General features: G+C 34.3%; 1 protein-coding gene across 1 annotated transcript; it reads right to left on the bottom strand.

Annotated features, from left to right (window-relative positions):
- Positions 1 to 11,565, bottom strand: LOC133183841 (beclin 1-associated autophagy-related key regulator-like). Its single transcript, XM_061318741.1, has 9 exons — positions 11,329 to 11,565; positions 10,383 to 10,445; positions 10,231 to 10,273; positions 8,703 to 8,784; positions 4,102 to 4,336; positions 2,999 to 3,168; positions 2,576 to 2,726; positions 575 to 748; positions 1 to 357 (listed from the first exon to the last, which is right to left on the bottom strand). The coding sequence occupies exons 1-9, from the start codon at positions 11,523 to 11,525 to the stop codon at positions 51 to 53; spliced, it is 1,422 nt and encodes a 473-aa protein (XP_061174725.1). The 5' UTR covers positions 11,526 to 11,565; the 3' UTR covers positions 1 to 50.
- Between the last annotated feature and the right edge of the window lie 2,464 nt (positions 11,566 to 14,029).

Here is a 14,029-nt window from a genome sequence, read left to right on the forward strand (position 1 = left end):
CATGTTGATGCTTTACATTAACTTTTGTTATCATTGGAGGTTCTCTTTCTTCAGCTCTTCTGATCACCTCCCCTGAATAATGACATGAATGAAGTAGCAGCAGTGGTGACAAATCCACTGGCTGTCAGTTGTTCTGGAGGCTGACCTGGATAAGACATGGTCTGGATGTTGGATATTGTGCTGCTGTATCCGGCTCGGGTTGGAACATCAGACATATCCGACACATCCTCTGTGACCTGCTCCCAGTCACTGATCAGTTCGTCCTCTCCTCCACCAGTGTCCGAGTCCTCCTCCTGGAGGATAACGGAGTCTTCGATGGAAGCCATTAGATTTCTGTCGATTTCAAAATTGGAATTCCTGTTTCAAATCATAAGAATTTCAGGAGTGAAAAAACCTGCATTTTTTTTTCATTTTGATTCTAAAAATTTGAAATATGTCCATATAACATAAGTGTCCTAAAAGGCACATTACCTTCTTTAAAAAAGAGACAGTAGCACTATAATATTCTTAAGGGTATATACCTTAATACACAAAGAACAAGGCAGCAACAACATAAAGTCTGTAGTGTACTTACCTTCCCAGTGATGGACATGACAGTAGCACCACAATATTCTGAAGTGTGTTTCTGGGATCTAATTGTTCTGGATTTGGAACATTCTGGGCAAAGCACAAATACAAGATATTCTGGTTTAAACAGGCCACACTGTGTTTAAACTGCCTCTCTGTTATTTCATTGGTACAGAAGTCACTGAAATCAATATTTCTTCTATTGTAGCAAATGTTGGATAGATGTTTCTTTTTATCATTCCACATGTTCAGGGCCTTTAAAAAGATTAGGAACAAGCAGTACTTTTACAAAAATAGCAGGTACCAATATATTGGCTGGTACAATCATGTTTCAGGCAGGTAAATGTACCGGGTACGAGCAGATTTTGAAAGGCCTGCATGTTGAAATTCTGTAGTGTCAAACGTTACAATACTTACAGTACACCTACAATATTTTAATCTCTGAAGTCATACATTTACCATAGCATATCATGTAAATTCTGTAAATATATTCACATGTACATGGTATGTCCTTAATCTTAACAGTATCATGATATGAATGTGACATCAAATTAAGAATGTAACTAGAAAACTGACCAGTCAGCAAGGGCCCCGCTGAGGGGTAGAAATATAAGGGTGCAGCTTACAGAATGAGAATTTTAATTGATTACAAAAATTAAGAAATATATGAAGAAGAATATGCAATAACAACTGTATTTATAAAATTTCAAGATAATTCCTAAATATCCAACAACCTGTAAAGCGTATCCCTGTATTTACAAAAGGCAGTAAAAAACATCATATCTATAATAACTCAATTAAATGTATATTTAAACAAGAATAAAGCATGTGTTTTATAAAATGCTAGCCTTCAGTGAATGCAAATATCACCCAGGCTTGACCTTAACTTCAAAACAAACATCAGTTGCAGACAAAGGTTAATTTATCTTAAAGTGACAAATAAAGATAAGCCTGGAAAATTTTCTGCCCCACACAAGATAATTAAGCCCAGGGGATTAATTGTACTGCTCTCTCATCCTTTTCTTCCAAGTTTACAATAAGAACTTTTTCAGTAATGATAGAATGAGTTTATTATCAGACTACCTGTTAAAATTAATAGTAATCTTGAATTTACATACAGCAGCAAAAAAAAAAAAAAAAAAAAAAAGAATGAATAAATAAATAAATAAAATAAATAAATAAATAAATAAAAAAAACAACAACATATCTTTATGTATATTATCTTGTTTTTAGAATTCAATAAAATCATAACTCATTGTGTATTTTACCAAAGTAAAGTATGAACATTATTTAAATCCACATTTCAGAGAATGTAACCATCATTTAGAATTGACCTTGACTTCAAAACAAACTTCATTTGCAGACAGAGGTGTTTATTAATCTCAATTCGACAGAAACAGATAATGCTTTGGATTTTCTTCAAGAGGAAAGTTAATTAATCCCATGGGACTAGTTGCAGCTTTCGTAGTTTACAATAGGAACATTCTCAGGAGTTATCTCTCTTTGCCCTGGCATTCATTCTAATGTAAAGTTTAGGAATCTACCCCACCACCCCAGCTCCAAACTGGATGACATAGAGAACCAAACTAAGCATCAAAATATGTCTTACTGCCTCTTCAACCAACATACCAAATTTGAACTTAATTGGTCAACTACAAAAAAAGTTATTAGAAAAAAACAGAAAATTTGTGGACGGAAGAATGACAGACAGACGGACAGACAGACAAAGTGATTACTATAGGGCACCCGCAAATCCTTGCGGGGCCCTAATAATTTAGCTATTTAGACATCAAAGTCTAAATGAGAATTTCCCTCAGCCATTTCTCACCTGCTTCACATTCTTGATAAATTCTCTGTTACTCTCAACATTATATTGATTTTGATACCAACTGTACAGCTGAGACATGGAGTTGGGAATAATATTACCAGGGACAGATAACCAGACTTGTTACCACAGACAGATAACCAGACTTGGTGATACTTTGTGGGTGGTAAACATAAAGCTCACCTGTAAGGCTGTTTTCTAGGAAGACGGATATCCAATATATGACTAAGTACAGCAGTCATCTGACTGGCATAACACAACCCAGCACTGATTCTGTGACCAGGATTTCTCAAACTGTTGTCAGGGTTACCACCATTTTCCTGGCTTGCAGCCACTGCAATAGAAAAACCAAGAAGGATACTATGAGGCAATGTCATAAATTTTATGATAAAATAAATTTATCCTTTACATAAACTGCTATAAAAAGTCATCCAATATGCTTTAAAAGTCCTCCAATCAATAAAATCAATTTTCTTTGACATTACATATACATACACTTAAGGGAATTCTAATGATGTATTTCTTGTCAAAAGAAACTTATTTCATCTTCATCTATCCCTGTAATAGCCCTTCCAATAAGCCTTAATACGGTTTCAGCTGACTTACCCCACAAGTTATATGCTGAGTAATCCCCACTACAGGGTAATGTGGGCTCCACAATTCTGTGCTGAGCCTCCCCACTACCATCTGTGTATACCCACTGTCCTCTAACATACGCTGTGTGACTGGCATCTCGGAGTGCACTCACTGTGCTCACAGCCATTGAGTCTGTTTCACTGGAAATATATGTATGTAAGGTTAATGTACATTGTCACCTTCCAGAGTTCACTCTTGAGTTTTAAGGATAAAAGTGTATTAACTATGTTCTGATAAACATATAAATAATACAACAATACCATAATGGAATGTGCACCAAAAAAATTTTTTATGAAGAATACTACTATTTTTTCTTTTGTACTTTGTGGGTCTGAAAAATATCAATCTAGAGTATATATGCTGTGACCTAGACCTAATATATGACATTGTGCTCTTTCAGATGTTGCATATCACCATGTTAATATCTTTTTGGAATGTACAACAAGAAAATCTTACAGAAAGCAACTCTTTTTGCTTTTTTCTGTATGGGTCTGTGGGATGTCAGAGTATTTATTCAAGAAATACATGCTGTGACCTAACAGTCAGATATGACCTTGAACATTCCAGGTATTGCATCTCACTGTGATAAATATAAGCAGTTGATGTCAGAATATTGTAATAGTAAGCATGAGTAAGTAAAATCACCAAGGCATATACAGAAAAATGAAAACCTGGTTCAATTCACACGTCCCTCCACCCTCCCCAATAAAAATAAGACTGAAGGTAATAGTCATAGTATATGGTCAAAGGAATGGCAAAAACATACTTTAAGCACACATATATTGTTTATCATCTCAAATATACATGTATACTTCAGAAATCTGAAATGACACCCAAACTTTGCAAAATTATATAATCAGTAATAAAGTACCTTACATAATCAGTAACAAAGTACCTTAAATAATCAGTACCAAAGTACCTTAAATAATCAGTACCAAAGTACCTTACGTAATCAGTAACAAAGTACCTTACATAATCAGTACCAAAGTACCTTACATAATCAGTAACAATCAGTACCAAAGTACCTTACATAATCAGTAACAAAGTACCTTACATAATCAGTAACAAAGTACCTGACCAGAGCCACCTCTTCCACCTGAAAAATAAACTGCACCAATCTTTCCACCTGGATTTTTCTCTCTGCCGCTAGTTCTCTTTTCTTTTCTATGCAGAGCTGCTGTTTATCTTCATTTGTTGCCCTCACAGTTTCTATGTAGGAACAGATGCGCCTTTTCTTCTCTTCATGTCTTCGACCTCTTACGACTCGCTGGTAGTTTTCTCTCTTCTGTTTATCACAAAAGTCTTTGCCTGCAAACATTGTAAAATTTTAATTTTTCTGTGTCTTTCAAATGTAAACTTTTTCTTGTCATTTACACCCATATGATAAGATGTGTCTTACCACTTTGGCAAATATGAAGAATAAGCTTATTGAGTTTAATAAATTGTACATATTAAAATCATATGTGAAATTCTGTAAACAAAACAAAAAAAATTCTGAAAATGTTGAAAGTAAAATCATCTTCTCTGAAATTAATGTTATTTCTTTGGAAATAAAATTAATCATTAATTTAGGACTGAAATTCAAATAGAGATTCTCGGAACGCTTACTCATGTTTTATATTCAGGGAAGAGTCAGAGTGGACACCATACTGAAAACCTGGAATTCCATGCTACCAGCTAGTTTGTAATTTTTCCTACCTTTTGCATCATAATTCAAGATGCCCCCCTTCTAGGCTCAGTAGATTTGTTGCAGAAAGATAAGATTTTCATGTTTGCTATGAATTTACAAATTCCACTCTAGTCTGTTTAAGCACTAGCTGTGTTGTGATCATCAACAAACATCCATCTCATTCCAGCTGAAGAGGACCTTATCCGAGACTGTGGATGTTGGTCAGTGATCTCTGTGCTTAAACAGCACAACAAGCAAATTAGCAAACATGATGAAAATGTGATTTAATTTTCCTGCAATAAATCTTCTGAGTTTGAAGATTTCTTATGACACAATAGGTAAGGAAGGTTATAACAAAAGCTGTTTGTGGGGTATTCCCAGTATGATCTCTGCTCTGACTCTCACTTGCACTACAAAATACAGTAAAACTTGGTTATAGCTAAGTCCTGGGGACCTGTAAATTTACTTTGCTATATCTGTAATTCATTATATCCATATAACAAATAAGTATATATAGCGAGCGAATTCGCAACATACACATTTTCCTTCAAGTATTACTACCGAATATGTTAGGGAGGCAATTATTACAAAACATACCTTGGATAACTAGGTTTTTAATGATTGAATTGACTATATTGAATTATATACAAATACTTAACGAAAATAAAGTCAGCTCAAATTTTGAGATCTTTGTTATAATTCGTTATAAAAGATGTAAATTTTGCATTTTTAACTTTTATGGATTCAAAATCAGTTCACTATAACCATAAATTCGTTATGTCAGAGTTTGTTATAACCATAAAATTTTACAAAGAAATGTTAGGAATTTTGCAGAGAACCCCGAAAACTTCGCTATATCTGTGAATTCGCTATATCCATTTTCTTACTAAATGAGTTTTACTATATAAATGCAGAGGTGAGGGGAAAAAAGAATAACAGATTTCAATTCACAAAACTCCGATTTCAGATTTAAAAAACAAGAAGTCTGTGAGCCAATGCTCACTAATAATACCCCCACTCTGATGTGAAAACACAGGTTCAGTTATGGACAGACACAGAGTTAATCAGGAAATTGACATCCAATTTGTACAAAAATGAATCCCTGGCCAACATATGGCATGTCTAAACAAAGAGTGTGTTAAAATTTCAAGCATCTGCGATTAGTAGTTGCTGAGAAAACTGCAACCCAAATTTGTTATGTATGGTACAGACAGATGCACGGATAAATAGGAAGTTGACATCGGATTTGTACAAAAATGAATCCCACCATATGGGTTGCCTAAACAAAGAGTGTGTTAAAATTTCAAGCATCTGCGATGAGTAGTTGCTGAGAAAACTGCGACCAAAATTTGTTGTGTATGGTACGGACAGATGCACGGATAAACAGGAAGTTGACATTGGATTTGTACAAAAATGAATCCCACCATATGGCATGCCTATACAAAGAGTGTGCTAAAATTTCAAGCATCTGTGATGAGTAGTTGCTGAGAAAACTGCGACCAAAATTTGTTATGTATGGTACGGACAGATGCACAGATAAACAGGAAGTTGACATTGGATTTGTACAAAAATGAATCCCACCATATGGCATGCCTATACAAAGAGTGTGCTAAAATTTCAAGCATCTGCAATGAGTAGTCGCTGAGAAAACTGCAACCAAAATTTGTTATGGACAGACACACAGATGGTCAGACAGATGGACGGACAGACAAACACACAAGGGTAAAAAAGTATATCACCCTCTCCTTCAGAGCAGGGGTATAAAAAGGAAGACAATTTGAATACACCTGACATTTGTAAAAATCATTTGTCTGCATAAAAGTTGCACCATGAAAACAGAAAAGTGTGAGGTAAGAAAGAATGAAAGAAAAAGTGAGCAAGCTCACATACCCCACGCTTCCCCAAAACTCGACAATGCAACACGTAATGAATGGCACAGTGCATTTTAAATACACAGTATAATTCAAAAAAGGGGCATTACTTGCAAAAAATCATCACATCAAAACTTCTTGCATATAAGGACATTCAAATCTTTGTATGTTACAAATTTAACTGGGCTGAAGTTTCTAGATAAATAATGGAATCAAAATTTCTTGGTAATATACAAATCTATACATTATTCTGAAATACCTACAAAATTTCAGGAAATTCAGTGCCGGAATTATGCTGACAAACTGTTATTTAAATTCCTCAGTGATTTCGATTTGTTAATGAGTGTAAGTCCATGTCCAACACATGACAGTTTACACATTTAAATAATTGATGGAAACAAAATTATGATGCAGTCATTCATATGAATCTGTTTATATACTGTACTTATGAAATTATTGAAGGCAAAGCACACCAATTTGAAGGGGGGGGGGGGGAGAACTATCAAAGATGGTGTGTGTGTGAGTGTGTGTTTGTGTTAAACCATTAATATTTTGATCTCAAAATCAATAGGGGTCTTTTAAGGTCATAAAATATTTCACATAGAATTTCATTATAAAAAGCTGATTCCAGTGAAGTTTCTTATTACCTAGCTGGAAAGTTTCTTCAATAAAAGGCAAAACTCTTAAGGCAAAAATAATGGAATCGGAATTTCCTGGTAATATGCACATCTACACACTGTGTACTAAATATCTGCAAAGTTTGTCCAAATTCTGTGCAGCGGTTTAAGAGGAGTTGTGCTGACAAACTGTTCATCTCTATATTCAAGATATGGCCAAAAACCTAAGTTGAAAAGTGCCGAAATTCCCAGAAAAAATAATGGAATCAGAATTTCCTGGTAATATGCACATCTACACACTGTGTACTAAATATCTGCAGAGATTGACCAAATTCTGTGCAGGGGTTTAAGAGGAGTTGTGCAGACAAACTGTTCATCTTTATATTCAAGATATGGCCAAAAATCTAAGTTGAAAAGTGCCGAAATTCCCAGAAAATATAAAGGAATCGGAATTTCCTGGTAATATGCACATCTATACATTGTGTGCTAAATATCTGCAAAGTTTGACCAAATTCTATGCAGCGGTTTAATAGGAGTTGTGCTGACAAACTGTTCACCTCTATATTCAAGATATGGCCAAAAACCTAAGTTGAAAAGTGCCGAAATTCCCAGAAAAATATGGAATCGGAATTTCCTGGTAATATGCACATCTACACACTGTGTACTAAATATCTGCAAAGTTTGACCAAATTCTGTGCAGCGGTTTAAGAGGAGTTGCGCTGACAAACTGTTCATCTCTATATTCAAGATATGGCCAAAAATCTAAGTTGAAAAGTACTGAAATTCCCAGAAAAATAATGGAATCGGAATTTCCTGGTAATATGCACATCTACACATTGTGTCCTAAATATCTGCAAAGTTTGACCAAATTCTGTGCAGCGGTTTAAGAGGAGTTGTGCTGACAAACTGTTCATCTTTATATTGAAGATATGGCCAAAAATCTAAGTTGAAAAGTGCCGAAATTCCCAGAAAATATAAAGGAATCGGAATTTCCTGGTAATATGCACATCTATACATTGTGTGCTAAATATCTGCAAAGTTTGACCAAATTCTGTGCATTGGTTTATGAGGAGTTGCGCTGACAAACTGTTCATCTCCATATTCAAGATATGGCCAAAAATCTAAGTTGAAAAGTGCCGAAATTCCGAGAAAAATTAAAGGAATCGGAATTTCCTGGTAATATGCACATCTACACATTGTGTCCTAAATATCTGCAAAGTTTGACGAAATTCTGTGCAGCGGTTTATGAGGAGTTGCGCTGACAAAAAAACAGGACTGACGGACTGACTGACTGACTGACACACTGACTGACTGACTGACTGACGGACGGGTCAAAAACATTATACCTCACGCAACTTGTTGCGTGGGGTATAAATATCATTGATTAATTGTTACAGAGAGTCTTAAATTCATTTTAGCTGAAATATATAAGCTTTCCTCCAGATGATAACTACCTTAATGTGCTAAATTATAACATACAAAACATTATACATACAAAACACTATACATGTACATACCCTTTAATCTCACTTCTTTTGCTGCAGCAAGGGCCTTTTTTAAAAGCTTGATCCTTTCTCTGCATTGTTCAATTTCACTTATCTATACAAAATTTAAAATCATAATTTATGACAATGAAGCAGTTAATATAAGCAAACACATATCATCCTTAAAATTGAATGCACAGTGTTTTGTCTGCAATGCAGAACTTCTCTTCTTTTTTCAAAATGTCTGTTTTTGATCAATATGATATAAAATCTTGGTAACACTCAGGTGACCCCAATGACTACATTAGTTTGGGTAAAGTCCAGATTAAACAATATTGCCAAAGCCAGTGAAAGCTCAAAATCTAACGTTATTCATACTTTTTCCAGGTTTAACTGGTGTCTATGGAAATTTTGAATTAAAAAAATAGGTGTCTTATTTCTTAGCGAAAATAAATGCATTAAACTTAGACATTTGAGCAAATAAAATGTGTGAATTGTACATATTTGTTGCTTAATATTGCTGGTCTTAAAGTCAACTTTGTTAAATTCATTTTTTTTTGTCCAAGACTAACATGATTCCTCAAACAATAAAGGACTAAAGACACTAGAACTTTTGCTATTGCATTAGCATACCCAGTATGTCATCCCGAACTGATCCCAATGCAGTATTACAGAAGTTAAAAGCAGAGTAAGCAAGTACACATAAAGTTAGCACAGTATTTTGCAAGACAGCATACCTAAACAATGTCAATACACACTGCCACAAGACAGCATACCTAAACAATGTCAGTACACACTGCCACAAGACAGCATACCTAAACAATGTCAATACAAACTGCCACAAGACAGCATACCTAAACAATGTCAATACACACTGCCACAAGACAGCATACCTAAACAATGTCAATACACACTGCCACAAGACAGCATACCTAAACAATGTCAATACACACTGCCACAAGACAGCATACCTAAACAATGTCAATACAAACTGCCACAAGACAGCATACCTAAACAATGTCAATATACACTGCCAAAAAGACAGCATACCTAAACAATGTCAATACACACTGCCACAAGACAGCATACCTAAACAATGTCAATACAAACTGCCACATGACATTAACTTTTCTATCTCCCAAGAGAAAGAGCAAACTGTTACTATAGTTAACTCATTCATTCTTTCCATGACAACGCAACAAACTTTAAATGCAAGGATTCCAATTTTGGGGTAGAAAATACCTCAACAGAATACAATCTCTTAAAGTTTAAAAAAGTTTAGATGAGCAATTACTGAGAAAAATTAAATTAAAATAGTGCTGATCTTGTCTGTTTCCATAGAAACCATGCCCATTTTGAAAATTTCATGTGTAAATGGCAGATCTACAGTTGGTGATTATCATTTCTGTGAAGTTTTATTAAGATTCTCCCAGCCACCTCCGAGAAAATTTTCTCCCAAATTTTAGGTCTTGCAATAACAATATATCGCTTGACTTCATAATTATATATGTGTGATTTTTAACACATAAGCAAACACTCAATGAAGCTAATTCACACTTACTTTCTGGTCCCTTTTTAAATGATTTTTAAGTGCATCTTGTACCCTAAAAATAAATTAAGATGATAATGATGCATCACTTTAGAATATAAATAAATTAGCGTATGGCAATTCATTGCACTCTTGAGTTTTGTTTACAGAATAATATAAAGTACCTTTCCAATCGTCCCCGTCTTTCTTTTTGTAATAATTCTAGCTTATGACTTTTTTCCCTGTACCTGACAATGTGAAATTAAAAAAAACAACAACACAACATTAGCCATTAGACAGAATGTTCTATAATTAAAATGATAATGTCCTATGAACATATGGTAAACAACATATTTTTTTTTCTGTGTGCTGGCAAGGTAAAAAAAAAAAATGAGCATATAATTCTAATTTACCTGTATACTGTACAATTCTGAGAGTTCTGAATGTCAACTTGCTGAATAAATTTGAAGCCCAAAAAACCCCACACTTCTGTGTCAAGCTTTTCCCCCTTTTATATGTACTTTTTTTAGGATAGTAGGTACATACAAGCTTAAAAGAGTTTGTTATGATTAATTTTATGGTTATTTTCAGTGCATCTCCTTTCGAATTCTAAAAAATCATGCCAAATAAGATTCTCTTCATTTTGCTGCACTGCAATGAAATGGATTGAACGATTATAGTTCAATCCACACTTTGCAAGATGTAAACTGAGTTTTGTCCCGTTGTGGGGTCAACCCAAATGTCAAAAGGGAAAGAAACTGTTTCTCTTCTATATGCTACCAAACATTTGGGCATTGATGTATGGATAGCCCCATTTATGGCAAAAAATTAGTGCTGAATTTTACCAATGTTTCCACAGGTTACAAAAGCTTTTCCCTGAGCATCATTATTTCATTCAATGCAGGTTACACTGGTTACAAGTTACACTGGTTACAGTGGTAATTGCAGTGGTAAACGTCTGTCCCAAGTCAAGTTAAATTATTCTTACTAATTAGTCATACCAGAACTTTGAGTGTGAAAGTTCAAGGGTATTATTCTGTTTACTATATGACCTTGTATCGATGGAGAAGACATATCATTGACATGCAGAAATCAAACTGACTGCAATGGCAGACGACGCAAAATGTTTACCTTTCAGGGTGGCTTCCAGTCGAGTGAACAAACAGGCCGCCATTCACACAATCTCTGCAATAAAATGATCTCCTACTTCCATCACATAAAGGACATCGTTCCACTGCAACCGTCAGCCCAGAGGAACTTTCTACTGAGCTGGCCAAGTCAAATTCTGTTGGTGCCAAGTTACTTTCACAAGAGCTGGAGGTCGCCATTATAAATATGGAAATGACGTAATTTTGTTTCTCCAATAGAGAAACCGATCACAAAAATATTCCGGAAACTTTTTCTTTAAGTCACTAATCGGCTCCCTACTTTAAAAAAAAAAAATAATAATTCAAAGATGCTTTTGCTTTACATTTTTAATAATAGTTGTGCTTTGATACAAAAAAATCAACAGATTTTAAAGCTATTCCCTTTTCACAAAAAGAAGAAAAATGGGGGTGGGGTGGGTGTCTTAGAACTGTATTCTGTCTGTGCATTCTGTTTTATGGGTCAAATCTGTTTTGTTCGGGACAAAGGTTAACTCATACTTTAATAGCATACATGGGGAGTTCCTGCCTTTCATCCTATTCTTACAGGCCTATGTTGAATCTTTGCCCGTTTCAATATGGCCATTATGGATATACAAAATATGTACCCTCTAGATAGATCATGTAGATGGCTTTGATAAAAATGTTAGACAAGCTTAAAATCGTCGACATGTACATAGAGGATATTCAATGTTTTGTAGATGAATACGGAATATATTTCACTCGTGGGACAGGATTTTTTGATATTTTCACGAGTGCGAAGCACGAGTGAAAATATAAAAAAAATCCTGTCTCAAGAGTGAAATAAATTCCATATTCATCTACAAAACATTGAATTTTCTGTTTATTACATTTTCTTTGATTTTCCCTTTGCCTCCGTCTTTTCTTAACACAGTGTCATAGGCTTGACGTCATAGTTGAGCGGTTGAGACGTCATAGCTTAGAAGTTGTGTGTCAGATTGAAAACATAATATAGCATGGATTTTAGCAACATATTTAGGAAGAAATTTGCAGTTTTAGCTCTATCAAGATGCTTAGTTACTATCTCTATCTTATGACTGGCCAGAAATTATTTTTTACTTACTTTGATATCCTTTCACACTGTGAGAGAATATCATTTTTGGTATTCTTTCACACTGTGAGAGAATATCACTTTTATTCAATAAATAAATCACAGTATTTCACTGTTGAAAATGTAATAAATCACAGTATTTCACTGTTGAAAATGTAATAAATGTATTTATTCATTTTTTTTCAGCATCGGTATTTAAGATGCTAAACGCATTTATCACTTCATGAATTTAGGATGTAGGAAACAATTTCACTGTGAGGGACACAACCATATAATTATATTTTCAGTTGGAGGGAGGGGGGCACTATAAAGTACCAAAATTCCTTAACAAGCAAAAAAAAAGTCATCAGACATTATTATTGAGGGGCACAAGCATATTGTAGCTATGTTTTCCATAGTATTCTATATATCGGCAAAATGATTGGGGGAACGCCCCCCCCCCCAGTTCCTAAGGCCATGTATTACAACCACCATGCAGAGACATAGAGGGGGTCGGGAGGGGGGGTCAGAACCCCCTTGGAATTTGTGTAGGTATTAAAAGTATATACTGAAGCAAATAAAAAATGACTTTGGACCCCCCCACCCCCCCACCCCCTAGAAAACGTGTCCCCACCATTACCACCACGAAATTAGTGTTTTTCGCGTTTTGGAAATGGAATTTTCCTTTTTTTTTTTTTTTTTTTTTGCTTGTTAAGAAATTTTTGGATTGGAAATTTTTTTTGTCTGGGGTTGAAAGCAATATTATAATATTGTAGATTTCGTTAGGACTATGATATTGGTAACTTCCAAAACTATTTACATGACGCAGGACTGTTCTTCTAAATAAATGAATTTCGCATATAACACTCAAAAAATGCGGTTCCTTAAGGTATGTCACTCTGGTCATATCAAGAATTTTTTATTCATTCATTCATTTTTTTATTATTATTATTTTTTTTATTATTATTTATTTTTTTTTAAAGGTATGTCACTCGTGAAATTTGTTATATCAAGGATTTTTTGAGAAGTATATTTTGGATAAGTACTCATATAGAATGACTCAAAATCGCAGAGAAAATGGGGGGTCAGTGTGCATCTAACTGAGCTACGGTACAATTAAGTTGACCTTTTTGCACTTAAATTGTAACTCTTTGGTTAATCACTCTAACCGTTATCATATTTTATCAGATGTAACCATGGCAATAAACATAATCTTATTTTACGTAAAATAGTTTGAATAATATTTATCATTGAACAAATCATGCAAATTAATGCGCGTAAATTATTGTGTGACCTTTTTGCACTAAAAAAGTCTCATATTTGGGGTATTAAAAATCTAAATAGGCAATAGAATATTTTCTTGTATCAAACTTTTTACGACTTAAGTGCTGATCGGCCAAAAGTATCAAGTAGTTTAAAATTATGAAAGAAAAAGTTTGGGTCAGTGATGTAAATTTTGAAATATTGGTCAAAATATGCGATTTTCTGGCAAAAAACTGTGTAAATTTTATCTCGACTTCCTTAATATATCTTCATTTCTTGGCAAAGTTTGTTGAGCGAAGGTGTAAATTTTGTTATAAAAATATAAATTGAGACCTATATTTAATATTCCAGGCATATCATAACGGAAAATATT

Source organism: Saccostrea echinata, unplaced genomic scaffold, assembly GCF_033153115.1.
Source record: "Saccostrea echinata isolate AGI-Se365-2 ecotype Australia unplaced genomic scaffold, CSIRO_AGI_Sech_v1 ptg000009l, whole genome shotgun sequence".
Classification (NCBI taxonomy): domain Eukaryota; kingdom Metazoa; phylum Mollusca; class Bivalvia; order Ostreida; family Ostreidae; genus Saccostrea; species Saccostrea echinata.

Bases quoted from the DNA above. Each gene is read 5' to 3' on its own strand.
- LOC133183841 (XM_061318741.1), bottom strand. From the start codon at position 11,525: ATGGCGACCTCCAGCTCTTGTGAAAGTAACTTGGCACCAACAGAATTT. The intron at 2,727-2,998 runs GTAAGTCAGCTG...TTTCTATTGCAG, and splicing joins CTCAGCATATAACTTGTGGG to TGGCTGCAAGCCAGGAAAAT. The intron at 749-2,575 runs GTGAGCTTTATG...TATTGATTTCAG, and splicing joins CCTAGAAAACAGCCTTACAG to TGACTTCTGTACCAATGAAA.